Source organism: Watersipora subatra, chromosome 5 (genome assembly GCF_963576615.1).
Source record: "Watersipora subatra chromosome 5, tzWatSuba1.1, whole genome shotgun sequence".
NCBI classification, from domain to species: Eukaryota; Metazoa; Bryozoa; class Gymnolaemata; order Cheilostomatida; family Watersiporidae; genus Watersipora; species Watersipora subatra.
Genome location: NC_088712.1, coordinates 21,258,758 through 21,286,610, shown reverse-complemented (window position 1 = coordinate 21,286,610; position 27,853 = coordinate 21,258,758). Strand labels below are relative to the sequence as shown.

General features: G+C 35.8%; 2 protein-coding genes across 4 annotated transcripts in view; one reads left to right on the top strand and one right to left on the bottom strand.

The window, feature by feature from the left end:
- The first annotated feature begins 620 nt into the window (after positions 1-620).
- LOC137396603 (aldo-keto reductase IolS-like) lies at positions 621-14,440 on the top strand. Its single transcript, XM_068082917.1, has 7 exons — positions 621-872; positions 3,324-3,528; positions 5,617-5,756; positions 5,833-5,962; positions 7,206-7,324; positions 11,379-11,466; positions 14,241-14,440. The coding sequence occupies exons 1-7, from the start codon at positions 684-686 to the stop codon at positions 14,390-14,392; spliced, it is 1,023 nt and encodes a 340-aa protein (XP_067939018.1). The 5' UTR covers positions 621-683; the 3' UTR covers positions 14,393-14,440.
- Positions 14,441-16,841: 2,401 nt separating this feature from the next.
- Positions 16,842-27,853, bottom strand: part of LOC137396837 (echinoderm microtubule-associated protein-like 2) — a 31,586-nt gene continuing 20,574 nt past the window's right edge. For 2 of the 3 annotated variants that reach the window (XM_068083145.1, XM_068083147.1), the window contains 6 exons: positions 25,608-25,688; positions 24,762-24,892; positions 23,499-23,510; positions 22,054-22,117; positions 20,149-20,279; positions 16,842-17,549 (listed from right to left, as the gene is read on the bottom strand). In XM_068083145.1, the coding sequence (XP_067939246.1) occupies positions 17,424-17,549; positions 20,149-20,279; positions 22,054-22,117; positions 23,499-23,510; positions 24,762-24,892; positions 25,608-25,688 (545 nt within the window). In that variant the 3' untranslated portion in view covers positions 16,842-17,423. The remainder of the gene's footprint in view (positions 17,550-20,148; positions 20,280-22,053; positions 22,118-23,498; positions 23,511-24,761; positions 24,893-25,607; positions 25,689-27,853) is intronic. The other variant, XM_068083146.1, reaches the window with a different exon arrangement.

Below are 27,853 nucleotides of genomic sequence, written 5' to 3'. Positions count from 1 at the left end.
GAAACCATAAAACTATTTCTTCTCGAGGTAAGATAACTCTAAAGTTTCAACAATCCGAGACACGATTGTCGACAATTTAGCCGAGAGCGTGACTTTTCGAACTGTTTTGAACAAACATGCTGATATTAAAACAAGTTTTGGTGTTTTAATTGAATAATCTAAATGCATTTTTATAAAAATAGCCTTGATGTTTTGTTAATTGTCAGGGCTAGCATAATCAAAGAAATCCCACCAATGGCGTTTAAAAATACATGTTTCTATTTCGATTTATAAAAAAAATCTGTAAAGAAAATAATAACACTGTCAAGGTTACGTTTCAAAAATATATGTAAGCATTGCACACGACAACAGAATCTCATAGTTTGTCAGTACCATTACCTTGCTTTCAACCAAACAGCAAACCAAATTGTTGTCTTTCAGTCTGGAATTGTCGCCGGTTTGTCTGCCGTTTCGTTTTTCTGTCTGAAATTGGCGCCTTTCGAATCGAAAGTGTCGCCTATGTGTCTGTCGCCCTATTAACTGTCGCCCAATAGTCCATTTACCAAATTAACCTTTACATCGTCGATCGTTGTGGTTCTTTATAGCTCTATGCGCAAACCAGTAAAGCTAGGAGGCGTACCCCTGGAGGCGTAACGCTCATTCTTGCACGATTCTGTTTGAAACGTTATAACGAATGATTAGCAATGGCTATGCAAAAGAAATCTTTAGGAAACAGTGATTTGAAAGTTCCTGCATTGTGCGTTGGCTGCTGGCAATTTAATGACAACCAAATGGACGGAAGCAAAACGTGGTCCGGACAATCCTTTGAGACAAGCCAAAGCATTGTAAACCAAGCCCTTGAACTTGGCCTCAACTTCTTTGATACTGCCGAGGTAAAAAATTGTTGAGGTTCAGAATAGCACTCATTGCTAATGGAAACGGTCTGTGTTGGCATTGAGTGATACTGATAATCCACTTTGACTGATTAATTAATCTAAAAATGTTTATATCGGAATGTTACAGTATATGCATGAAGTGGATTTTGGTTCGGAGGTTGCCCGATCCCCGACCGTTTGTTCGCCGGGATCGCAACTCCAAACTTTCTGCAGCTTTTTAAAAGAAAAATACCGTTTTATCTACATTAGGTCCTGACAAGTTGAAATGGATAGGGAGATAAAAAAAAGTCCTATTGGCTTACGGGGACACGGTAAAATTTGAGAAATTTCCAGCCTAATCGTTTATTAAATATGATGTTTGCTGGTACACTGTGATACTGATGCAATCTGAGAAATTGTCTGCCTAGTTGCTTATTGAAGATGATATTTGCTGGTGCATTGTGTTGCTGGTGCAATTTAGGAGATACCCAAATTAGTCACTTATTGATGATGATAATACTTGTTGTTGTGCTGTGAATGCTGGTGCAATACAAATGATTTATAGCTTGTTGATATATGTGTCCATATGTCGCTTTTAGCTAAGAAAGATCCAGAAAGATTGCTTGTAGAAAGATCCAGGGAAGGTTGTAGTATGTCTTGTATTGTACTCAATAATGAATATAACCATACATGCAGAGGTATTTATATTCTAAAGGACAGGCCTTAACAGGTTCAAAAGGGTAAAAGAGATGGCTAGTTATTCACTATGTCACTATGACACGCATGATGCCCAAAATTGAGCCAATCTGCAAGTTAACCGCATTATGGAAACCGCATAAATCCGCAAGCTAAGCGAGTTTTGCGATTCGTAAATCTTTATAGAACTCATCATGCTTGCCTATGATGGAAACGGCACATGAGAATGATGCGATTAAAGTATTACACAGGTTATTCCATTATAAACATTTTCACGCTTCGTCATTTTTATTTCGATTTGAGCAGTCTCGATGCACCAATGTTCCGAACGAATACTGCACGGATTTTCATCGAAACACTTCATTGCACAGTAGCTCAACTTGCATACAACTCCAAATGCGCATCATGCGAGTCATGGAAACATAACTCCATAAGTATATAAGTGGTATAAGTGTTACAATGAAAACAGGCCCCACCCTCAACACATGATTATATAATGGTTACTCATATTATACACATAGGGTATAATGACTACGCACACACAAGGGAATAATTAAGGATATGTATAGTTTATTGTTTGTACCAGTTCACATCATGAATTAAGTAGATACGCGCTACAGTTTAGGATACATTAAGTTGCTTTATGCTATTCAAATTGAGAGCTGCCAGCGACTTAGAATACTAGATTCTGAATTCTTTTGCATCTACATGTAAAAGTATATGTATATACATGTATATAGATATCAGTGTTTGTGTGTAATCTGTGATTAGGTCTGTCCAGCTATAGCCATTAGTATCTAGCAACAACCAATCCGTATCGGAAAAGATTTGATCTCAGACTCTTCCATTCACCAGCCGATAAACTAACCAATTAAGCTACGCGAGATGCAAGGATTCATCGGGTGATTTGAGTCGTTGTCTGGGTTAAAATATGCATAGCACTCTGCGCATGGCACACTGCTTTACGCAACATCGCTAAAGCTTGCTCTCATGGCTCTTATTAATAAGTTTCACAATACAGAATGTACTAGCTTACTCAAATAATCCATCGGCAAAGTGTCAGGCTAACGGCAAGTGGCAGGCAACTACATTGCCTACTACTGTTCATAAGCTGTTCTTTAATACCCGAGCAACACCGGACATTCGGCTAGTATTAGATAAAAAATTTAGGTATACTTAGATCTTTGCTGTTGTTTTCACAGCATTTTCTACAGCGTGCAAAAACAGACTATAGATACTTGAGGCTATCTTCTTGGGCATGTTTGCTTCTGTTTAGTATCAAGACTGGTACTTGTCAGCAGGCTTTTGTATTAATATTGCTTCTCTAATCTACAACATTTGCCTGCACCTTTTAGTACAAATATAAAGGGAGCATATTCTTATCTTGAGTAAGTATTGATATTTAGTCACACAGCTTGCAACATACAGTAGCTGCATTTGAAATGGCACCTGTCAATGACTGTCATCTATTAGTCGATGTTCGTGACATTCATTTAAGTAGTTGCTGCCAACCATGGTATAATTTAAATAAGCATTTTTGAAGGCCTCTGCTCAGCAATTATTGTATGAAAGGAGGTGTGACCGCAGCAAAATCAATGCATTTTGTAAAAAATGTCTACAAGAAAGGTTTCTTGTAATGATCAGATACAAGACTAGTCTATAGACAAAAAAAACAAAAAGTTTGTTGTATTTTGCTGGATTAAAGGTAATTGTGGGCATCTCTCATAATTTTGTGTAAATAATTATCGGTGCTTTGGTACTTTTAAACGGCAGGCCTATCTTAACTCTGAAGATGTACTGGGGAGAATCCTGGAAGGCAGAAGGAGTACAGCTGTTCTAGCCAGTAAGTTCGGTTATGGTGCCCACAAGAAGACTGACTACACAGCGGTTGATGTTGAGAGATCCCTCACTGATACTCTTCAACGTCTCAGAACAGACTACCTTGACCTCTACCAGATTCACTGGCCTCCTGTAGTTGGTGAGTTTGTCTATGCTTGTTTCTATTTCTGCCTCACTTCAGGTGTGTTTTTTAATTATTGCGAATGCACAAGCTTCCAGTTTATTACAATTTAATTATTGTAGGTTCTTCCATTTGATTTGGTAGTTGTAAGAAGTATCGATTAATAGTTCAATTTTAATTAAAGTTGTGTTAATATTTACAATTTGCTTGCATTATTTTGTAATAATCTTATAATAACACTATCTATATCTCAGTGTTTGTCTTTTTGTCAGACCTTGTGTCCAGTTATAGCAGTTAAAATCTAACAATAAAAATTCTGCAGGCCACTGGATTTGATCTCTGGACCTCTAGATCTAGAGTCGGGTAACTTAACCATTACACTACACAGAATACAAAGGATTTATTAAACAAATAATCATTACATTGGTTAAGATATTTACGCTTGAAGATTTTGCTTAGGGTTTATAACTAGCACTGTCGACAGTTACGCGTTACGGTTGTTAAGCTAGCCCAAAATGTTGGTATTGTTTTAGTAAATATTTTATGTAAAGATTTAGCTTTCCAGATAAGTTACTCAAATTCATTAAATATTTATTATATTACTCGTGCAACGCCAGGCATTTGGTGAGTATATGTATAAATCTCAATGTTTGTTTGTCTGTCTGTATGTCAGTTATAAAAATAAAGATTTAGCAATGAAAAATCTGCTGTGCCCTGAATTTTAGCTCACAACTTCCAGTTCTGCAGACAGGCATTTATTCAATACACTATCCAACTGGAAATGGATACTATGGAATTAATAAGGCACACACTTATTACGCATGCCAATCTTTCAGGGTTTCACACTTAACACTGCAGCTAGTGTTATGCGTGAAACCATGTCAGAAGAAAAGCGTGTGCCCATACATAAAAAAAATGCTTAGACTCACATGGCCAACAACACTATAATTGCAATCAGTATAGATCTGTAGTAAGCACTGCTGCCGGTACAGTATGAGTTACACATAAATAAACATGGTGCACAGAAATAAACATGGTACACAGAAATAAACAAAACACCATCATTTAAAAGTTAGAATGGTAATAATATGTTTATTAAAAATAACAAAAATTTTGGTAAAACCTTTTTAATTACTCGTGCAAGGCGGACATTCAGCTAGTTTTTGCTATAATAAGAGCCATGTATGTGCGGATGTCGGAAGCCACGCTTGGAGGTTAAAAAACTGTAACATTCAACAGAACTTGAACCTGTAAAAGACTCTGCCCGGTCTTTCACGGCACGCTGGCGAATTCCCCTTTTTCAGGCTCCGAAATAATTACGCATGAGATTATATTGCTTTAGTGTATATTTGTATATAACAGGCACAATCGCAGCCAAGGGCTACTCTGCCATCACAGAAAAAGTGCTAGCCTTTCATATGGTGGGCTTACGACAACAAGCAGTATTGCATAAGTTAGTGTGGTCAAACTCGTGATGGTGATTACATAAGTTGTGGTAAGGCACTATTTAATACTCAAGGAAGACGATAATAAACTACTAAATACAGATATACGTACAACTACTGCTACGGAAGATTACTAAATTCAAGCATAAGTTTTTTCCTAAAATATAGCCGGCAATATCTATCTCACTACGGCTACTAAATAACTCATGACTTCTGGCTTGGTAGACTATCTGTGCCAATCGACTACTTTGCTGTATCTTAGAATAACTATGCAGTTATTTATTACACTTGATGATCATTCACGGTGCACCCGACATCCAGGGTACAAATAATAAATAATTCTGATCTATTAAAACCATGGACCTATTAACTTTATAGTATAGCTAATAGGTCTATGATTAAAACTAACCAGTAAGCTCAACTCTCTGTTGTGAAGCTAAGCTTCCAAATGCCTTTCACTTACTCTTGCTCTGCTAATATTTCTTTGCAAACTTGTAGATATTTCATATTAGTTTGCTTATAAATATGGTTTTTAATATTAATAAACTATATGATTCAGATGTCCTTGAGCTTTTAAAAAATCTGCAATATTTTTAAACTAGTAAATCCTGTACACTATTCATCTTTACTAATTTTCGTGTAAAATAATATTTTCATGCAGGTGAAAATGCATCAGAGGTGGTCAACGAGTTAGAAAGGCAAAAAAGCCTTGGCAGGATTCGCTATTACGGTGTCAGCAATTTCGGGAGACGCAACCTTGAGGCCTTCCTTGCCGCTGGTGGCAAGCCAATTTCCAATCAGGTAGGTAGAGCTGAAGCTGTCATCCAATGACCTTTGTTGACCTGGCCAGTTGCTGACAAGGTCTTTTTTCAACTAGATATGCTACAACCTGCTGTCGAGAGGCTGTGAGTTTGAGATTCTACCGTATTGCGTAGAGAAAAACATCAGCATTCTCCCTTACTCACCTCTCCAACAAGGCCTTCTCTCAGGCAAATACCTACAAACAGGTCAGTGGTCTCATTATGAACAGTTTACTCTTCCTTACAACTTATCATTTCCATGGTCACGTTTTCTTCTTTTCAATTATTAATTTTTTCCTCTCTTCTAACGCCAAGCTTAAAAAATAAACGACATTGTCAAAAACAGCAATATTTGCCAACCAGAAGGTACATCCGCTTCACTTGCAGAACCATGTTAGATACCGTAGCTATAAACTTTGGGTACACCTCGTCTAATTTGCTGTTTAAAGCAAGTCAGATCATGAGACAAAAACAAGAAAGGTTAAGAAATGTCAAAAAACAAGAATTGGGTCTGTTGCAGTCTCTTGGTGTACCACCATGTGGCAGGTTTCATGGGGGGCCCCTTGTAAACCATCATCTGGGGGGGGGTCCTTGTAAGCCATCATCATGGGGGGTCCCTTGTAAGCCATCATCTGATGGACTTGGCTAGACTTTCACTTGTGTATCAACAACTTTTTCACTCATTTCCATTCATGTAATTAAAATAATTGCATGAATTATTTTAATTGAATGAATTAAAATTAAAAAATTTCAATTATTTGATTATTTTAATATTAATAATTTTACTACCAATTAAAGTAATAAATTTTAATTGGTATTTAAAATAGAGAAAACTTTGTTCAACCTGTGGTGACTTGAAGAGGTACAGTTTTACAACACAAAAAACTTTTCTCCTTATAAAGTCTTTGAGACAAACGTCTGTATAGTGCAGAAAATCCTAAAAGCCTCTGCTACAATTTAGAGAGACAAGTGGGTGTGGTCAATGATGATGTATATAATCATGAATTTTGATTGGCCACATCTGCTTTTGTTATTCAGAGTGAAAAAGGCTGCTAAATCTACATATATCTCAGGCAAGCGCACCACACCATTGGCAATCCTTCATTTGTTCTCACTTCTCATTTAAAATGTCACGTGGATTCCTTTGGTCTGGGAGATCTCTTTTATTGTGATTTATCAGCTATTTTTAAAACATCCATTTTTTTTTCCATGTGCTGGTACTTCATTGAGGTTTTCATCTAACAGAGAAAAACCACTAAGTGTTGCACATGTTATATTACCACACAACCTCTAATAGAATGTCATTGGGCTCTATTTTTCTACCCTCTCTATAGTGGCGGTCAAATAGAGGTGACATTCAAATAGAGGTGACATTCAAATAGAGGTGACGCTCATTTAGAGGTTTTATGGTATGTTGCACACTCATGCAACATGATATAACTGTTTTTAGCTGATGTGCCGGAAGGAAGACGCAGAACGAGGCACTTCCATAGCTCCTCCACAGAGCTCAGCCGTCATGGACAGTCTGGCTGTGAAAAGGAACTGTTTGAAGCCATTTCTGGAATCAAGGTAATGTAGAAATACAGTGTGGTAACATTACTGGAGTTGGTAGTGATGAGTATATGTGGCCATTTTGAAGTATACGTAATGGTAGAGGAATACCTTCTGCTGGTGATCTTCTCTTTGCTGTAATATCGCTTCTGACACCACGGATCACTCAATCTCTGTGGTTGCTGGCTGTTGTCTAGCCTTACATTAATACGTTGTGCCAGGGAGTTTCAGGCTACTGCATAATCAGACATAAATGCTGACAATACAGAGATGACGTAAACACTAGGGCAGGGATGGTCAAATGTTTTTGGTCATGATCCGCTACAGCCAAATATGACAAATTGAAGATCCACAACGAGCTAAAGATGTACAATTTTTACCATACGTATACATGCAATTATTTGCGTACATCTTAAAACAAGACATCAAATACGATCTTAAAAAACTTTGTCTATATACATAATTTGACAAAAAGTCACTGAATGAATGTGGTGTACTAAATATGTCTGATATCAGTGAGAAAAATGATGAGTGGGCTTTGACTTCACAATACCTTCAAAACACGGTTTCTTGCTACTTACAGCGACTCTATGAGTTTAGGAAGATGAGTATTTGTGAGTCATGTTCCATGATTGTTTTTCACAAAATTCATGGTTGAAAACAAAAAATTTACAAAAACTTTAGAAAAGGTTTTTGTAGCAAAAGTCTTTTTAAAACCAAATTTTTTTAAAAATACAGTGAAACTCGGATAAATCGCCCTCGGATATATCGAACACATGGTTAACTCGAATGGATTTGCTTGTTCCATTCCCACGCAATGATAAATGGCTTTAGATAACTCGACCGAAACTCCGTTAACTCGAACAGTTTTTTGCCAAACGGCTATTGAGACAGTTGTTATTATCGCTTTAGAATATCACTTTATTCCAAGCCATAGAGATAAACATCGACTTTTAGTAGTTCTTAGGCCTCGTTATTACCAATATCGGCAAAATATTTTCATCAACGACTTTTCTAAAGGTTTGCAAAAATCAAATTTTTCCAAACATCCGCTTAGCGATAAGCCCTCCAAAAGCAAGAAAAGCGAAGTAAAATTCTGATAAATTTAAAGTAAAATCGGCAAAATTGATAATAGGATTTTAATAGTAAAGCAGTTTTGTAATAACTGACTTACTGCAAAAGTGATCTTGGTTAAAACGCTCGGTAGAAAAATACGTATGTATTTTTTCTGAGCGTTTTAACCGCAATCAAGTTTTGCCAATTTTAATCTGAGAACGTCCTGGCAGTCACATCACCTTAAACAACAAACAAATCTCAAGTAATAGAAAAATATCTATACTTTCTGATTAAAAATATTTAAAACTTCACACGAGAGACCCTTTAACTTGCAAGAAGGAATCTATGCTTTTGATTTATATATAGTTTGTATATGTACATGTATCTACTGATAAATACGTTCACTTATGACTGTCCCGATAACTTGAACGCTCTAATAACTCGAACAATTTTGCTCGGTCCCTTGAAGTTTGAGTTATCCGTGTTTCACTGTACTTCAAAAATATTTTTTGACAGCCAACTTAGAAGATCCACACAAAAGAACTACGAAGATCCGCATCTGGATCAAAATCTGCCATTTGGTCATAGCTGCACTAGGGTAAACAGCAATGACGACACCTATTACTAACACCAACAATCCTTCATTTTTTCGTGACGTCATTTTATCGTTGTCGGCCATCTTTATAGACAATTTTATCGTTAAAAACCCAAAGCTTTTGCAATGAATTTTTGAAAACGATGCTTTTGTTTGCAATTTTTTTATTATAGTATCAAAACAACACCAAAAGGTACTATTAAATAAAAGAAAATGATCGTTTTTTGCAAATATGGCGGCTTTTTCTTGAACGAGCGCATGTGCAAACGACTCGATAACGTAAAAAAAATGATGGATAGCTGTCAGTAACCCATTTGTGCCGAGTTGAAGTGAATTATTACTACTGGTTGACTAACAGTTGGAGATTGCCTGTAGTAATTTCGACACACTTTTATTGGCCAATGTCAAATCGACGTGGAGACTGTCGGTCTGTTTGTCCAAAGCTTGGGTTGGGATAAGCGATTGCATTGCGCCGGGCTCAACCTCGTAACTTTCAGCTTAACCCTGCATTTTTGCACCTGCACTGATTGACCACCTTTGAGTCTTTCAGAATAACGTGCTAATAATTATTTTCTGCGCTTTTTAACAGAAAAAGCGAGCGAAAATAATATCGATGAAATTAAAAAAGTGACTATTTATTGTAAGTTTTTCAAGTCACCTGACAATCTCTCTTGTCACACTGAACTGCCAGGGCTCTAGTATGGCGCCTTACAGTGCCTCGCGTTGCGCGTTCACAACTCGAGTTGTACAACCCTACAACTCGGCCTGGGTTTATGATTAACTCGAGTTGTGTTATACGCAAACACGGGTTTGTAAAAAAAGCAAAGTGAGTAACTGGGGTGTCTCATTTACAGAACATTTATAGAAATTTAACACTAATAATTTAAATATATATACACATTTAAATTATATAATTATATTGGCGATATTTGCGCATATTTATTTCTATAAATATAACGAGACAAAAACAATTGTAGAATGTAAAAAGCAAACTAAAAACAATCTATGTGGGAGCCGGGCAACCTCTTTTTCAAATGAAAAAAGAGTTATCTCTCTAGAACCTGACAAGAAAATGAATGAACACCGAAAATGAACATAGAATTTATTTCAACGGCGTTTGATGCACCAAAAAACTTCCATATAGCTAGAGAAAATGAAACAATGAGATGTTCTCAAGCCAATTTATTGAACTCGAGTTGCTGTTGAAAGAACTCGGCTTGGGTTTTGATTAACTTGAGTTGTACAACTCGAGTTGTACAACTCGAGTTTGCAACTCGAGTTGTACAACTCGAATTGTTTAACTCGAGTTGTGTAACTCGAGTTGAACAACTCGAGTTGCAAACTCGGCACACTATAATTCGCCATTTAGTTTTAGTTTTACAGTACATACATACATAGTTTAATATCTATTAGCTAACGGGTGCCTATTGATGTACCATTGTTAATATAACCAGATCTACGGTTATCCTACCGTAATACCAATATATTGCACCTTACTTTTGAAAAGTCGCGTTGCGCGTTCACAACTCGAGTTGTGCAACTCGAGTTGATCAACTCGAGTTGCAAACTCGGCATAGTATAATTCTAATAATTCGCTATTAGCTCTAGTTTTACAGTACATACATAGTTTAATTTCTATTAGCTAACGGGTGCCTATTGATATACCATTGTTAATATAACCAGATCTACGGTTATCCTACCGTAATACCAATATATTGCACCTTACTTTTGAAAAGTCGCGTTGCGCGTTCACAACTCGAGTTGTGCAACTCGAGTTGTGAACGCGCAATGCGAGGCACTGTAAGGCGCCATACTCTAGTATATATACTACATTCTAATGTCTATAGCAATCAACTTGAAAAGTGTAACCGCAAAAGTGACATGTTGCAATCACCTAATGTAAACATACTATTAGATAGCTATCACATTTCCAATCTTTTGCAGGTGATCTTTCTCATCGTGCCGTGCTTGTTAAAACTCACACATGTGTATTATCACACAGCCACTATAGAAAAATATGTTTCATTTTTGACAAACTTTCCAATTTTTAAACATGCTCTTGATTGCCATGCAACAACAGATACAAATACAGCAAATTGGGTGTCCAGTAGCAACGTTGGTTGTCATAGTAACATATTAACATTAACAGTTTGCCGGTACTAACCATTGTTATAAGGCCTATTCAGAATTAAGCCAGAGAGTCATATGAGTAGAATTTTTTCTGGGACGCTCTTGAGGGCCCTCAATGATCTAAACTGTATTACCACTGTAAAATGTAGTACACATGGTTGCCCTATAATAGTAAACTGTTTCCTGTCACTGCAAAATGAAATGTGTAACACGAGCCGTATTTGCAGACACTCAAAGGTGTATCAGCAAGGGTGGATAACTACTAGTGCTTGTATGGTCTTATGGTTTCAGGCTCTGTGTGAGACAGAGAAGATAAAGATGTCTTCAACAGCTCTGGCATGGCTGCTGAGACAGCCACAGGTCTCCAGTGTAGTTGTTGGTACGTCTGCATAGCATAGATTCCTATTCCAAGTGATATTTTGCAAAACTGGTCTATTTGGCGCAGATGTTCTGGTGCAAGTTACAAGTTCCGAATTAATCCATCTTTTATTGCGACTTATAGCTTAACAAATGTGACAAGTTGTTTCATTTTCAATACAAATGAGTCATTTTATATAGTGCATAATGGGCTCCCAAAGTAAAACTTGTCCGTGTGACTTAGACTTTTGTGAAGCCAAGTCATTCCCAACATTCATGAAGATGTAATGTTTGTAGCGTGCAGTTGCTATGATCTTCCAAAGCTTGACCTTCCTATGACCTTCACAATGACCTATCACAATGACCTTCCTAAACATCAACAAATAGTACTGTTTAAAATCCAATCCATCATTCTTGAAGATAAATTTCTCAGTTTTCTGTGTTGACCATATTGATCAGCACCTTCAATAAAAATCTGTATCTCAGGTTAAATTGCTTCGATTTCAATTCTGAAAACAGTTTTGAAAAGCTGATAGATTTCTCTATTACCTAGCGCTTAAAACATTTTGATGATTCGAACTAATTTGTTTTGAAAATGATATGACCTGTCGCAAATTTTAAGCAAAGGTGGAAAAGCGAAATGTGTACACAACGACTACATTTATGTATTTGACAGATGTAGTTCAAGAGATCTTTCAATCAAATTTTGGCAATGTGTATAAAAATTTTATGCAAAGGACGAATTCACGCTTAAGAGGGTGAAGCCATTAATAAAATAGCCAACATGACTCCAGGTTATCAGCTGCGTCAATTGAATCTGCTCATGTGCTCAATGTGCTATGAAGCGTCGGGTCAAATACGTCAAACTAAAATATAATAAAGGTTTATTTTTTATGTATTTCAAAGACAATGGTATTATGTGTGAAGTTTCATGAATCAAATAATGTTTTTGTATTTGCTTGTTATTATCATCGTGTTATTTATTTACTGTATACAAACATAATTAATTTCTTTGGTGTAAAAATAGCAGTGCTAAAAATTCTGGCACCAGAAAGTCTGTGCCACAAAGTCCTAGGCCAATATTTTTAGTCTGTAAAATTCCTATCTGCAGTCACAATTTTTTCAAAATACAATTTTCAATATTGAGTAACTATGTGACCCTACATCAGAAGCATTGTTCAATATACAGTTTTCTTAATTTTTTAAAGCAATTTTGCAAATTAAAGTGAAAAGGATCATTAAAACTAAAAAAAGAATTTAAAAGATACAAGAATAACAAAACACAGATCAAAAGCGTTAGTTTGGACTTCAGCTACCATCGTTAAGGTTTCCCGTGTCTCTATTTAATGCTCCTGTGTATATCATCAATGTAATAATCGATAACTTTATTTTGATTCTTATTATTACTAATTAAGATTTCAAGTATTTTCTATATATTCTACATGTATTTGTTTTAATATTATGTCTAAGTACCTTTGAAGTATGCGCCGTTACGTTTCTGGGCTGTAGAAAATATAAAGTAAAATACTTTGTATTGTTCCAAAATACAGAGTTAATTTTAAAATGAACTAGTTCTGTTTGAAAAAGTTTAGCTGTATTTGAAAGGAAATTCTTGTATTATTTATACAGTGAAACATGGTTAACTCGACTGGATTTGCTTGGTCCGTTCCCACGCAATGATAAATGGCTCTATATAACTCGAACTCAACACTGTTATAACGAACTGTTTTTTGCCCAACGGCTACCGAAACGGTTGCTATCGCTTTAGAAAATCACTTTATTCCAAGCCATAGAGGTAAACCTCAACTTTTCGTAATTCATAAGCGTCGTTATTACCTCCATCGGCAAAATATTTTTGTCAACGACTGTTCTAAAGGTTTGGTGAAATTTGATTTATACTGCTATACGATGAATAGCACGGGCTAGCCGGGTCACGAGCGCAAGGATTTTCGCCACGCACATACAAAACAAAAACAGCATGTTGGTTTTGTTTTGTATTTGCGTGGCGAAAATCCTTGAGTGCGTGACCCGGCTAGCCCGTGATGAATAGTTTTCCGACGTTGATTCCGTGTTGAATTAACGTCGGAATGTTGAATGTTTAAAACGTCTTAAAAATTGTTGTAATTAAACGTATACGTTGTCTTAGCTAAAAAAAACTATTCATCGTTTGACCTAAACACAAAATACGTGTGTACAATCAATAAGTATCCATTCAAAAAGCGTGAGTGATATACAATGTACCGTAAAACCTCGTAAAACTTTTAATTGAACTGCCTCGGAGTGTTGCTCTTAACGAATCCCAGGTAAAGTAAGATAATCTTTGCATAAACTTCAAGAAAGATCGGCAAAATTGATCGTGGGTAAAACGCGAAAAAGATGTCTTTTCTTTGAGCATTTCAGCAACGATCAAGTTTTGCCAATGTCAATCTAAAAAACGTCCTGGCAATAACATCACCTCAAACAACAAACCAATCTCAAGTGATAGAAAAATCTCTATACTTTTTGATAAAAACGTTTTAAACTTTACATTAGAAGCATTTAATTTGAAACAAGCCATTTGTGCTTTTGATTTATATTATAGTTTGTATATGTTCATGTATCTACTAATAAATAAGTAAATACATGGACTTGTGACAGTGCTCTTATAACTTGAACACTCTGATAATTCGAACACTTTTGCTCGGTCCCTTGAAGTTTGAGTTATCCGAGTTTCACTGTATATATACACATATTATTATACAATATTGTGTTACTTTTTATTTTGAATGTGTTCAAGATGTTTTTATGCATTTGAAGGAGCAGCCTCATCGGATCAGATACTTGCTAACACAGAGCTTCCCTACATTTCGGATGACCTTGACACACGGTTGAAGAAGATTTCTGAACCTTTAAAAGAAAGTTTGGGAAGCAACTGTGACTTTTGGGGTGAAACATCCAGAGTGTTTTGATTTTTGAACTCGGCTACAATCAGAACTTGATTTTTCTACTCCAAGTGTTCATATCCATAGATGCTGAAATAACCTTGTTATTAATTTAGCTTTTTTTTTATAGTAATTGTCTTCTCTTGACATAATGACAATCAGTATTTCTAATTACTATACACATTGTCAAATGCTGTGCTATTGCAGTTACTTCTATGGTTTAGTGCTTTGCTATTGCAATTACCTCTATGGCCTAGTCATTGCTAAAATATATGTATCTTCTACTTATAGTCTGTTTGACAATTCTTTGAATACAGTAATTTGCTCAGACCTAAAAATAGAATTGTTAACATTTTATACTTGCAGTACAAATAATTAAATGTACACATACACAGTAATGTACATGTGATTTACATATGCATTACTTACTGGTTGCTACCGTGTTTGGTGGCTATTTTTAGAAACCAATATGCAAGTACGAAAATAGACTAATACCGCGCTTTGAATTGGTAATACTCAGAGTGATCAGCCCTTTGTCTAATGCCTGAATAATCAGACAACTTCAATGTAGCACTAAAAGGTCACGAAAACAATGAGTGGAGCCAAAAAAATTAAATTAAATAAATTAAAATAATTAATGAAATAAATTGAAATATTATCTTGTACACAAATACATAGATAAATGTAGTTCCTGTGTGTGGCATCGATGGAAGTCTCTACTCAAGAGCACTATTAATTCTTTTGCAATGAGGTCCAATTTCAATCATCTGTAAAGAGGAAATGTTCAGCCAGATTTCCTGCTGTGCTAAATCTACCAACAGTTCATAATAACAAAACAACACAAGCTGATGGGAGCTTGACGAGCCTTCGCACAGGTGCAAAGGCAAAACTGGGCAATGTAAAATTGAGATTGTTGTCACAGTGCTGAGTAAAACTGAGTACATGGTAAAATAACTGAGCTATGGCCAGTTTTAGTTTGCAAGCCTTTTTTGATAGCTTGCCAAATAAAAAAATTGCAAGGATTGAGAGAAAGCGTATTGTAACATATTTACATACACAAGTATTAGCAGTGTAAGCTAATTGCTTTTGTGTATGAAACATTTTTGTAAAATAGGTGAATAGTGAAATGAAAGAGATTCGTTTAAGATCTATTTTTAGATCTTATAGCAGGCTATTTCTGTACCTCTAAAGTACCAGCAGTATTCTACGAATGCATTCTGCTATTTGGTTCCGCCTGTCTATCACTTCATTATTATTATCATGATCTGTGCTTTTCAATGTGTTTATCCCCATTTTGCTTCTTGTACTTACTATGTAGCTTTGTTTACCGCATCTCTGTGCATAGAAATATGCATATATTTTTCAATAGGGATACATGTATAACCAGTGAGCGATCGTACAACCATTCAAAGCATCGCTCTTTATCCTCGACGACTTCCTTTCAATAGCGCAATTGCATTTTTACCATCCTAAAGCTTTTCCATAAATGTTGCATCAGTGAAACTCGTAAATCCATACCTCCTTGCATCTTGAATCAAACACAAGATGACAACTCTATTATTTGGTAGTCCTACTTGGGTCAAACAGTGCAGTAAATTGATAGAGTACAGGGTAATTTTTGAATTAGAGTTTTACCCACCTCTGATTATAGTAGTTATATATTATACATCTAAAAAGGAATAACATGACTACTGTAGTTGGTGGAGCACATATAACTTGGATACGGAGCAGTTGTTTAGGGGTTAGTACACTTTCTTGCAATCAGTAGGCCACTGGTTCGGGTCACACAGCGACCATTGGCAACTTCTGTGCTAAATTAGGCCAGTCTCTAGCCTACAGATTTCTTTCCTAGTTCCCAATTTTCAAGACCTTTCTGCATAGGGACATGAAGACAAGTATAAGATCACTCCAGACCTTCCTGCAAGGGCTGCTAATTGGCTAGAGCTAGATTTCTACCTGTTTCCGCCAACATGACCTTAACCTATACAACCTATTGTTTTGCAGTAGTTATCTAAGAGAAGATGTATTTACTTGTATATACAAGTATTATTAAAGATTTTAAATCACCTAACTGAAGTTCAGAGATGTCAACCAAGAGCTCACAACTTCCAAACCTTCTATCACTTGCTTGCTACATAATCATGTAAAACAATGTTTGTATTTGTAACCAACACACATTTTAGCTTTTAAAGAACTATGAAAGCTATGCAACATTGTTAGCAGAAAAGTTGTATTTATTATAAATCAACAGAAATGACTGAAGCTAAAACTCAGCAGTGGATTTGGTTAACACCTGGTTTTTCATACATAGTTATCTCTAAGATGGATATTAATACCAGCTAGTAAATTTTAGCCAAACCATGCATCAGTAGGGTTTTTATAATCTATGGAGGAATTCACTGGGAACTTAACTGAAGTCTCCGAGGTTCTGTAAGTTCCTACTCTAACAACAATAGATTTAACACACTTTTACAAGAAACGGTACAAAGACGAAACATTTATTAGCTAGTTATTGACATTGAAAGGACAGAGTTATCTACTGCTACATTAGAATGTGCAAGATCAAAAGTGCTACAAAGAGTAAAATACATTGGATTGATCAGCTACAATAATGGCAAGATAGAATATACGACAAATAGAAATTATTTGTTCAATAAGAAAATATAATGATACGACTAGGAATAACTCGATGTTAAAGAGATGACAAGTCCCACAATGCACCATCAAGTCTAAATGGAAGACAGCTAGAAACTCGACTACTAAATAAAATTACATCCACCTGGCCTCTAGCAAAATGCGCCTGCAAGATTCGGTCATGGAACATTTTTAAAGATTTAACGGAAGAATGTGAACCGGAAGATATAAAATAAGAACTAAAAACAACGCAGCACACCGGCTTTGAAAGTAAAGATATGCAATGTAAACAACTTCAGTTTGTCCATGGCTGATGACAATGTGGAGGGTACTGGGAATGGTGAGTAATGAGAAGCCTCAGTGCCAGCGGAGAAACATAAGAGACGAGGAGAGAAAGACAAGCTGTTGGAACTGAGTCAATCGGCTAGACAATGTTCCACTGGAGCAAAGTCGAGTCTTTGCCTCCGGCTGACACGAGGTGCTGCCCTGATGAGGTGAAGGCCACTGAAGTAACATGACTGCTGTGTCCGCCGTAAACATGAGCGTTAGCCTGAAAGATAGAAAGAGAATAAAATACATTTATTCTCTGGTAAGAGCTATAACTAGGACTTTAGAAAATAGACTCCAAAACAATTGGAAAAACTTTGGTAAATCTAGTTAATACTTAGGAACTGTACAATAGCCTTTGAAAATATACTCTTGACCAGAGGCCGTAAAACTTTAACAGAGCATAGACAGACGGTAAGCAATCCTTGAAGATCAAGTATAACATCAGACCTAGCAGAAACAGTACATGTTTTTAATCATAGCACAAACAATGTCCCCATGATCTTGTCGGGAAATGCCCGAGTCCAGTGGCGAGGGAACACGGACCGTCGACACTCGTCGAAATATCGGGAAAGTTTGACCGCCGCAAATTTTCCAGACGTATCCGCGTTGCTTTATCAATGCCATGGGTTTATGTTTCACATAATCGATGAAAAACAGCGAAAGGAAAACGCCGATGTAGTGTGAGCCAGCCTTGAGGTTTCACCTTTTGCTTAACCACATAGACTAATTACAGCGACAATGAAATTATGTCTAAACCATGGAGACCTACATGTAGAACAATGAGTTCTGAGAAATCCATGTAGTAGTTATTGTATGTTACAGGCATTTTTTAAAGTTTAGGAAGTGAACAAGTTATTCTTTCCAATTATAACTTCTTTGACAAAATCTTTTTGGCATTTAACACATAACAACATTTTTCATTCTAACTTTCAAACTTCATATCATGAAAAAAGTGTGTTGTGTAGTTGAAATAAATTGAGAGAAAATAGAAACAACTGTAAAGGTTTTCAAACTTTGTCAAAAAACTATAACTTTCAAACTTCATCATGAGGAATTTTTTTTGTAGGTGAAAAAAACGACTAAAAAAGTGTTTCAACGTAAATGTGAAATAACTAACAAGTAATAGCTAAATTGAGTCTGTTTTGCTACGATTACAATATGAGATGATTCGGTAATGATACAATTAATACGAACTGAGAAAACAAAATAAAATTTGTGAATATGTTGAATTAATAATAACAATTCTTGCATAGAAGTGTTGTATAAAAAAGTTACAGTTCCACCAACAGCTATCCATCAAAACTCTGAGTACGACGATACTGGTACGACGATATGTTATGTAAAAATAAAATATTGTAGTGTCTTTGTCTGATCGAAGGTGAGAGAATCTAGATGCTATTCCTACTCGAGATAATACGATTGTCCGCGTGAAAAGTAGTGACCTTAACAGCGATTTAGCAATTGTACCTTAAGAAAAGCCAGAAATAGAGGTTCACAGAAACGGCATCAAGCTTCATAGAGTTAATAAAATTTAATAGCCAAATTCTAATATCGAGAGAGTCTATTGTCGATATCGTTTTGCCGAAAACAAATTAGCCCTAATACGTCGAGGACAAAAAAGCATCGTGTGTCATAAAGCTAAAAGAAAGCCATAGAGTTGTAATTATTACGTAATTTTTGTGCGAAAACGGCAAACGATGAATAGGTTATGTATAGATGCGCACTAGATACCTAGTAGCGGCTAATAGTCCGAAAAGTACGGTACTCTATAAGGTGGACACACAATCAACGATTGCCATTTATATAGTATATGATAGTGACTTTGATCAATATGCCTTCTATAGCTCAGTGGTAGACTGCGTGATTTTAAAACTTCCGGCTGCAATCTTGTGAATCCAAATCTATCAGAATGCGAAATTTCAATTCCTAGATTTTAATAGCTATTGCTAGACGTACACAGACAAGCGAACTTTGAGAAATATATATATATGATTATATATATATCAATGTTAGTCTGTAGTCTATTGTTCGTCTGCCCAGTTATGACGATAGTTTTAGCAACGAGAAATCCCCTTCGTACTGGATTTGAAGTTACGACGTTCAAATCGCAAGTCTACAAAGTTATTTTAAGCACTTTTGATTTGTGGTATTTTGAAGTTGAATTTTACTAAAATTCGTGTCATGAAAAAGACTGTCGTATAAGTCAAAAATGAATTTTTAAGCTTGCAATTTGGTGTCAAATTTTCGACTTACTTGCCAGAATTTACAACACATATTATTCACTGTTAGTGGTCAGTAATACTTTATATATATATACAATATGTATGTATATATACATACATATTGTATATATATTGTACATATACATATAATATATATGTATATATATATACATATAATATATATTATATGTATATACAAGACTTTAGACATTTTATTTGAAGAGTGTGATACTTATTGTACCACATGAAACTATTAGTAATAAAATGTTTAATTTATAGAGTGAAGTTCCACTTATACATATTTTATAATTTAGCTCTGATTTATCATTGAGCACTCTGTAACGAACTGTGCAGCATCCACTTTATGTATATAGTATATATATACATAATATATATAATATATATGTATGTATATATACATATATATATATATATATATATACATATACATATCTAAAGAAAACATAGTTGAGCTGAAGGTGACAGTTCAAAGATATTCCCAGTTAACTAGTGGATGAAGCAGTGGTTATGAACGAAGCTAGTAATACTATGAACGAAGGGGTGGTGAGTGGTAATTAACGGAGGTATAGAACTTACGGTGGGAGTTCTGCTGGGATAGCCATACAGCTTCACTTTGCCGAAGTCATCAGCACTGGCCACAAGTTTTCTATCCCTGCTCACACCACAGCCATTAATATCTGTACCATCTGCTCCTGATGGCCAAATGCCTTCAAATAAGCGAATACGTATATAAGATCTTGTCACTCAATGTTGTTATGGTTAGAGGTGGAACGAGACACGAGACGTCTCGAGTATCGACCTGTCTCGTCTCGTATCGGTCTCGTCTTAACTATTGCTAAACTCGAGACAGGAAATAGAACTAAAGCGCTTGCGCACGGTTGTTAAAACATGGCTTCTTGCGGTAGCAACAACTCCATATATTGTAATGGATTGCGGGAAACTGCCTTTAACGTTATACCCGGGCCGTTACTACCTGTTGATTTGATTATGTTGGCCACTGAGTCTATTCATGTAGTCCGGACAACGTCCCTGTTATGTTTTAGTTCGGTTCTGTGTCCTTAAAACAGATACCGGGTCGTATCTAATTACTCTTCGGATAATCCAATTTAATAAATAAGACTTGCGGGTAAAATGTCTGTATTTTATCGTATCGTGTCTAAACACCAACTGCCCTTCATAAAATTCGGGCCTCTTTTACGTATATACTACCAATCGCGGGTAAAACTTGCCCGGACGAAGAAACGAACGAAAGGCCGTGTCGACCATAGTCCGTGTTCGGTTAACAATGACGTTTTGTTAGCTCAATATAAGAGTATACATGTGCATGTATACAGTAATTAATATAATTTCATGAGTACAATTTAAATATAATTCACATACTACAGCTAATACACAATCAAAACTTAACATTAATGAAATGATAAGAATGAAAGTGTTATCGTGTGTTCTTTTAGTTGCGGTATTTCTTTGTAGAGCCGACGGCTATCGGTTTCATTACACATTACATTAAAAGTAAGAACTATTCAATAGATGATAAAAATATACATGTACAAAGCAATATGTTTATAATAATTATGATCAATCAAGCTCAAAATTCTTAGAATATATAACTTTGGTATTTTAGAGCTGTTTGTGTCACTTTTGTTTACAAAAACTACATGCATATCACTATTAAAATGTTGTATTTAAATCGTTTACACCAGGTGAAAATTCAATTTAAAAATAGTTTTATAATTTTATATATACCAAGTAGCTAGTACTTGTGTAGTGAAATCATCACCAAATGCTCATTATTTTACTGTCTCGTGTCTCGAATTTTTACAAGACAGTGTCTCGAGTCTCGTCTCGAACTTAAAAAACCTGTCTCGTTCCACCTCTAGTTATGGTTACTAAACATGTCGGATAATTATAACCCGTGGTCATAATACACCAACACCGAAAGTCGGTGCCGTATTCCTACGACCCGCATTAACTTTCGAGCAGTGACTATAGAATTGTGTGCACATCTTTTGGGGATCAATAGCCAGAAATTCTTCGTTTACTCAAATAGCAAATGTAAAAAACTGTCCGCAAAGTTATTATTCTCCGAAATCATCCGTTCAAAACCTATTAGAACACGCTCTGCATTTAGGCCATCATGAATTTGAACAGGCAATTTTTGGATAATCCAATTGAAACTCAAGCGATTTCAATGTAATCATATAGCGCTGCAGCTGTTTTCAGACAATATTTTGCAATGATTGCAAATAGTTCTATCCATTTTCACGACTTGGAAATGATGATAAAACCTGGTATTTGGTCAAAATTACACACACCTATTGTTGGAACCTCAATCAGTAAAGCTATGTGCCACTCAAATGTCAATGCAATAAAAATTATTACTAACAATAAATTTTATTTAAAATTTAAAAATTTAAAATAAATTTAAAATAAAGTTAACATTTAAAACCCTTAATACAAAGATCTGATACGGAAACTTACCAACAGTGTTCAAAGAGAGAACACAATTCTGTGTATCAAACTCCAGGTCTCTAATCTTCTCTCCCTGTAACATAGCAATGCATAGACAGATTTTTTTCTTAATCATGTTTACTGATGTTCAAATTGTTACTGAGTGGATACTACAGCGAAGTCATATCCAACCAAAAATATGCAAGTAAATATATGTGAAACTTTAGCTAGCTGAAATGAAAAATAATAAGTATTTACATAACGTTGTACATCCTTTATTTAAACGGACCTCTTATTTAGTAGTGGTCCTACAACAATAAAAAAAGAAACCACTAAGTAGGGTCAGCCCCTAACATTAGAATAGCTAGAGTTTCAAACTAGCCCGTGAAAACTATAGCCTATATTTCAAATATTTGCTTCACCGAATTACTTTAACAAAAACCAACAGGTTAAAGTATCTCGCTTGTTCAACTTTTTTTATGTTAAAATGAGATCACATGACTGATCGATTCCTGTGAATGACCTTGATCTATGTAGCGTTGGAGAAACAAAGATGTTCATTTTTCGAATCTAAAATCTAACCTCGGGGTTGTAGGCTAACTAATAGCTCACTATATCATTTGTTTGAAGTGAACTATTGTTGAATTCGTTTTGAATTAATTTCTATTTTGCAAATTTTCACTTTTTGCAGGAGACCACGATCCCCACTAACAGGAAAAAGTGAGGAATAACTGTGAGACTATCAAAGCCTTGAGGGCGCGTAAAGCCTTGAGGAGGCGTAAAGCCTGGTCCCCATATACACCGCAAGAACCGGCGGCAGGATCGCAGGGCCGTATAGTATTAGCCGTAAAATGAGAATGTGCCGAATACCGCTGGTCGCACAAAAGTTCAGCCCTGTTCAACTTCAGCAAAACGCTGCAGGCAAAACATTTGTGAAATGCATTGTACAGGTGAAGGCCAGCACCTTCGAAACAGCACGATGAGCAGCCATTTTTATGCGATCATGAGCGATGCAGTTTTATGTAAAAATAAACCCCCAAGCCTAGCACCGCAAGTGTTTTGCCGCACAAAAATACCACCGGTATTTTTGTGCAGCAAAATCATTTCATGATTACAGTACAGTGATATATTTTATAAAACTCTTGCAGCAGATATGGGAACCGCAGTTAAGGTGAGAGATCAAGTAGCTCATATTTCATAATCAACTATTTGATATAAAGTCATATATGATCACAGGATTAATTAGAGAAAATGCTGAATCAAACTCATAACACAAACAGCTGCCTGCATTACCCATTTTTAGACTGGCCAATCACACACGAGGCTAACAAAAGCCCGTATTGAAACATAGCTTAGTTCAATATCTAGGCGATGAAGAGTGATCGATATAGAAGGCACAAGAGCATGCGTGAAGCGTAGAGGAGAGTGCGGCACACAATCAGCGACAAACTAACTAGTAACTACTAGATACAAACCATTGATCCACTCTGCAACAGTATCATCATTACTGAACCAGCCTACACTCTGATTGGACATATTCCAAGTATGCAGTACGGCACTAAATGATCTTTCCTACCTAGAAGTGGCTGTCAAACCTTTATCTACGACTACAGTCAAGCTTTTATCTACGATTACAGTCAAACCTTTATCTACGATTACAGTCACACCTTTATCTTCTATGATTACAGTCACACCTTTATCGACGGTTACAGTCAAATCATTACCTACTATTACAGTCAAACCATTATCCTCTATGATGACAGTCACACCTTTACCTACGATTACAGTCAAACCTTTATCTACAACTAGTGTCAAACATTGGTCCTCTACAATAACAGTCCAATAGTTATTTTGATAACCTTTGCATTGAAAATTTCCAATAAACGATGTTTGAAGTTGACAAACTGGAAGGCAGCACTATGAAAGGAAAAGTAAACAAACACCAAAAAATTAAATTACACATACAAAGTATTAGGTAAGTTAGTTTATATAGTGACTCAAGTAAGTACATTGTTCTGTGTATATCTATCACTACCTCTACATCATCCGTCTGCTGCATTACCATTTTTCTTGATTTATTTCTTCACTAATCAATTTTATACACGACTCTCTTCTATAACTCAGTTGTTTTATTACCTTGTGTAAATAACTTTAGCATTTATTAAGGAATATTTCATGTTTTCAAGCTGCCAAATCAAATTAATTAAAACTAATTAAAAAATTTGTGGTGTATTCTTAAGGAAATATTTGATACAACATTCGGAGGAGGAACTGGGATGAATTAAACTTATGTGTAGAGAATTCCAATGCAATTTTCTGTAGGTCAATGATTTTATTATATGCAGTCAAGCAACCAATGCTTTGTTAGAACTCCGCACCGCAACATCACCTAATAAGTAATAAGACAGGAATGCCGTTATTTATTACCACTACTACTGTAGTGCTACCAGTAATACCGCTACTAGTGATACTATGAATACCCAAGACTAACTAATACTGCTACTAGTGATACTATGAATACCCAAAACTAACTAATGCTGCTACTAGTGATACTATAAATACCCAAGGCTAACTAATGCTGCTACTAGTGATACTATGAATACCCAAGACTAACTAATACTGCTACTAGTAATACTATGAATACCCAAAACTAACTAATGCTGCTACTAGTAATACTATGAACACCGAAGACTAACTAATACTGCTACTAGTGGCACTATGGCAATGGCTGGACTCACATCGGTGAACTGTTTGCCTGATGAAGCCTCCCAGTACAACAGCTCGTAGTCACCGCTGTTGCTACGGATGAACCCGCTGTCTGTTGACCAATCAATATGGGTGATGAAGCTGGTGTGGCCTTGACATTTACCTAAAGCATAACATTTATAACTATGCATGCTCCATCAGGTGAATCAACTACTTCAGTTGAATGTAAGCTATGAACACGCTTCCAAGCCTCAATAGGTTAAGGTCCCTGGCACAGTGTACACTATCACTCAAACCAATGTTTAGCTGTGCGATGGACCGCAATTATTAGCTGCTACGATGATATTTCACGATGAGCGCCCAACGTAACGCCGAATGCCCAATCGCTAGCGACGATGCGATAGAATTTCAATGTGTCGAACTTTGACACTTATAAATGCAACAGTTAGCATAATAATGGCTGTTTGTTGACTGCTTCTGATCCGACTTCAAGAGTTGTGAGGATCAATGACAATCAGCGAGCATGGCAAAGAGCTACACCTGTGATGAATTAATCAAAGATAACAAAAGGACTCACGACATTAGGAATGCAAATTCGTAATTTCTAATTGGTTGTTGGTTAGCGGGCAAAAACAGCTGATGTGTACACCTCATAGTGTGTAAATCTTGTAGTGTGTACCCCTTGTAGTGTGTACACCTATCAATGGTGATGAAACCAAAACGGTTATCAGTTTGGTATATCGCACAGCCAAACATTGATTTAGTGATAGTGTGCATGGGTCTTTATAATAGATACATTTACGAGCAAAGTGCTGCCAACGAAAATAAAAAGAGATGGATTATATCGGATGCGGTTTCTACTTGACTGGTCAACTTACCGGTTAGCTTCATGGTCTCTCCATCCAACCGATACACATAAATGTTGTTGTCTCTTGATCCAAAGGCTACGTGGCTGCCATCTGTGTAAAACAATCATTGAGAATGCTGTTTCAATGCAAAGTGCATATCACTGCTTAGACTATAATAGTTGGACATGTTTAACTCTGTGAGTGCATGCCCATATAGCTCATAATCTCAAACAATAGTTCTCGAGTTGTGGCTATTACTGTGTTTACACCACGAGGATGATGCAGATTTGGAGTTGTGCACACATTAAGTTAACGCGAGCGATAAGTTTTCCAATTGACATTTTGCATGATGCGGATTAACGGGGTTGTTAAAAAAGACAAAGATTTAGATGCCAGAGGTTATGGCAGCACATTTGGACTTGCTCAAATCGAAATAAGAATCACTGGAGGGTTAAAAATAGAATAACTTGAACGACATTTTCTTGCGCATCATTCGCCAGTGCATTTTCCATTTTTGTAAGAATGAAACATTCGATAAAAGTTTGCGAGTAACAAAACTTGGCTTGACTTGCGGATTTTTACCGTTTCCAAACTAGCAGGTGAACTGCATCATGGAAACATACTGCATGCTGTCAATGTCTAACAGCAAATACGGCCTCAGGTAGTACCTCAATCTAACTACTGGATGTTGATACTATGCGCTTGAAATAGCCTGTTTGCAACTAACCGATATTACTCAAAATAATGCAACGCAAGAACCTCTCCAAATAATCCAATAATTCTATAGCTATTTATGATTAAGTACAGAATACTACTCAAGTAATAAACACTCTAATAGAGAAGCACAATTAAACACCTATGTATGATCACCTCAACATATGGGTCATGATCACAGTAACCATGGTTAAGTCAGGATTGTAAGATTTGGAGTTATCTACATTAGCAGGAGAAAATTCTTAGTTATTTTGCAAAAAAAATTTTGATTTTAGCTTAATTACAGCAGATTTTATGATCAATAAACTGAATGGACGTTTACCGTTAGTGCGAAAACATCGTTCTGAGAGAACTGGTGTTAAAGCCAATGCACAATTTTGTTTACATTTCAAAACGTCATAGCAACCAATATCAAGAAGTTATATTTATTTAGATTTCAGTATTTATATTCAAAAACTTATGCTGAATTTAAAAATCTAAACATATTTTAGCTGGTTGTCATAGAAATAGCTGTATATTTATAAGAAATTGTATGTCTTAATTTTGCAAATATTAAAAACGGTTTGGCAGTACCGCGATATCGGACGCAGCCAAATCATCAACAAAATCTTTAGAAAAATAACAATGGTAACATATTGCACACCATCGGTCTCTATATACTTCAATCTTGAAAATTCGAATAATTATTCTTATAATTAAATCTGATAATAATCTTAAAAAATCGAATAATTATTGTTATAATTAAATATTGTAATAATCTTGTAAAAATTGTTAGGAAAATATCATCATAACTCCCTTTACTTTCACTGCTTTGGACATCAGTTGAAATGCCAAACTACTCATTATAAGTGTTCAAAAAGTCAGAGTTATCTTGAAAATCGGCAAAAAAGAAACGATCCTATTTATCGGACGCCATTTTTCAGTACTTCCTGTTTAGTAAAGCAACGGTTTTAAGGTTTTTTCCGATGGTTAAAGACTTCTATTGGCTAAACTGACTTCAGATTCAGAAAGATCACTCTTTGATTGGTCCAGATGCACGTGGTACAAAAATCGCTACCAATATTATAAATTCAGTTGGTGCAACTTTGAAGTCGGATTACTCAACTTCGTGATTTACGACTCAACCATGATTTCTGTGACCGCGACACATATGATTTCTCCCACACAATGCTATAAGAAATATTTGCCTGACCACACAAGGTAATTTTCAGCAGGAATGATACTATTTTGGATTGAAGTTTTGGCACTGTTATTTTTGAGCATGTAATTTCTTGAGAACCAAACGTTTAGGCAGCGCTTTTTAACGCTGCTTATTTCATGGAAAGAACATTGTAATATTTGCTGTGGTTTAGCCCACAACCTTGAGCAGTATTAAACTATTGGCTTCGACTTTAACTCTTACTGAGTTTTATTTTTAATAATTTTTATTATATTTTCAATTAATCCCTTCTGTTTTTAATTTCCACTATAGTAAGTATACATTGTGGGAAACTTTTTGTTGATTTTCTAATATAAAATATGTCCAGCAATTTCTGTAGGAGAGTTCAATGCCAGACCGTCAA

Bases quoted from the DNA above. Each gene is read 5' to 3' on its own strand.
- LOC137396603 (XM_068082917.1), top strand. From the start codon at position 684: ATGGCTATGCAAAAGAAATCTTTAGGAAACAGTGATTTGAAAGTTCCT. The intron at 3,529-5,616 runs GTGAGTTTGTCT...ATTTTCATGCAG, and splicing joins TCACTGGCCTCCTGTAGTTG to GTGAAAATGCATCAGAGGTG. The intron at 5,757-5,832 runs GTAGGTAGAGCT...TTTTTCAACTAG, and splicing joins GCAAGCCAATTTCCAATCAG to ATATGCTACAACCTGCTGTC.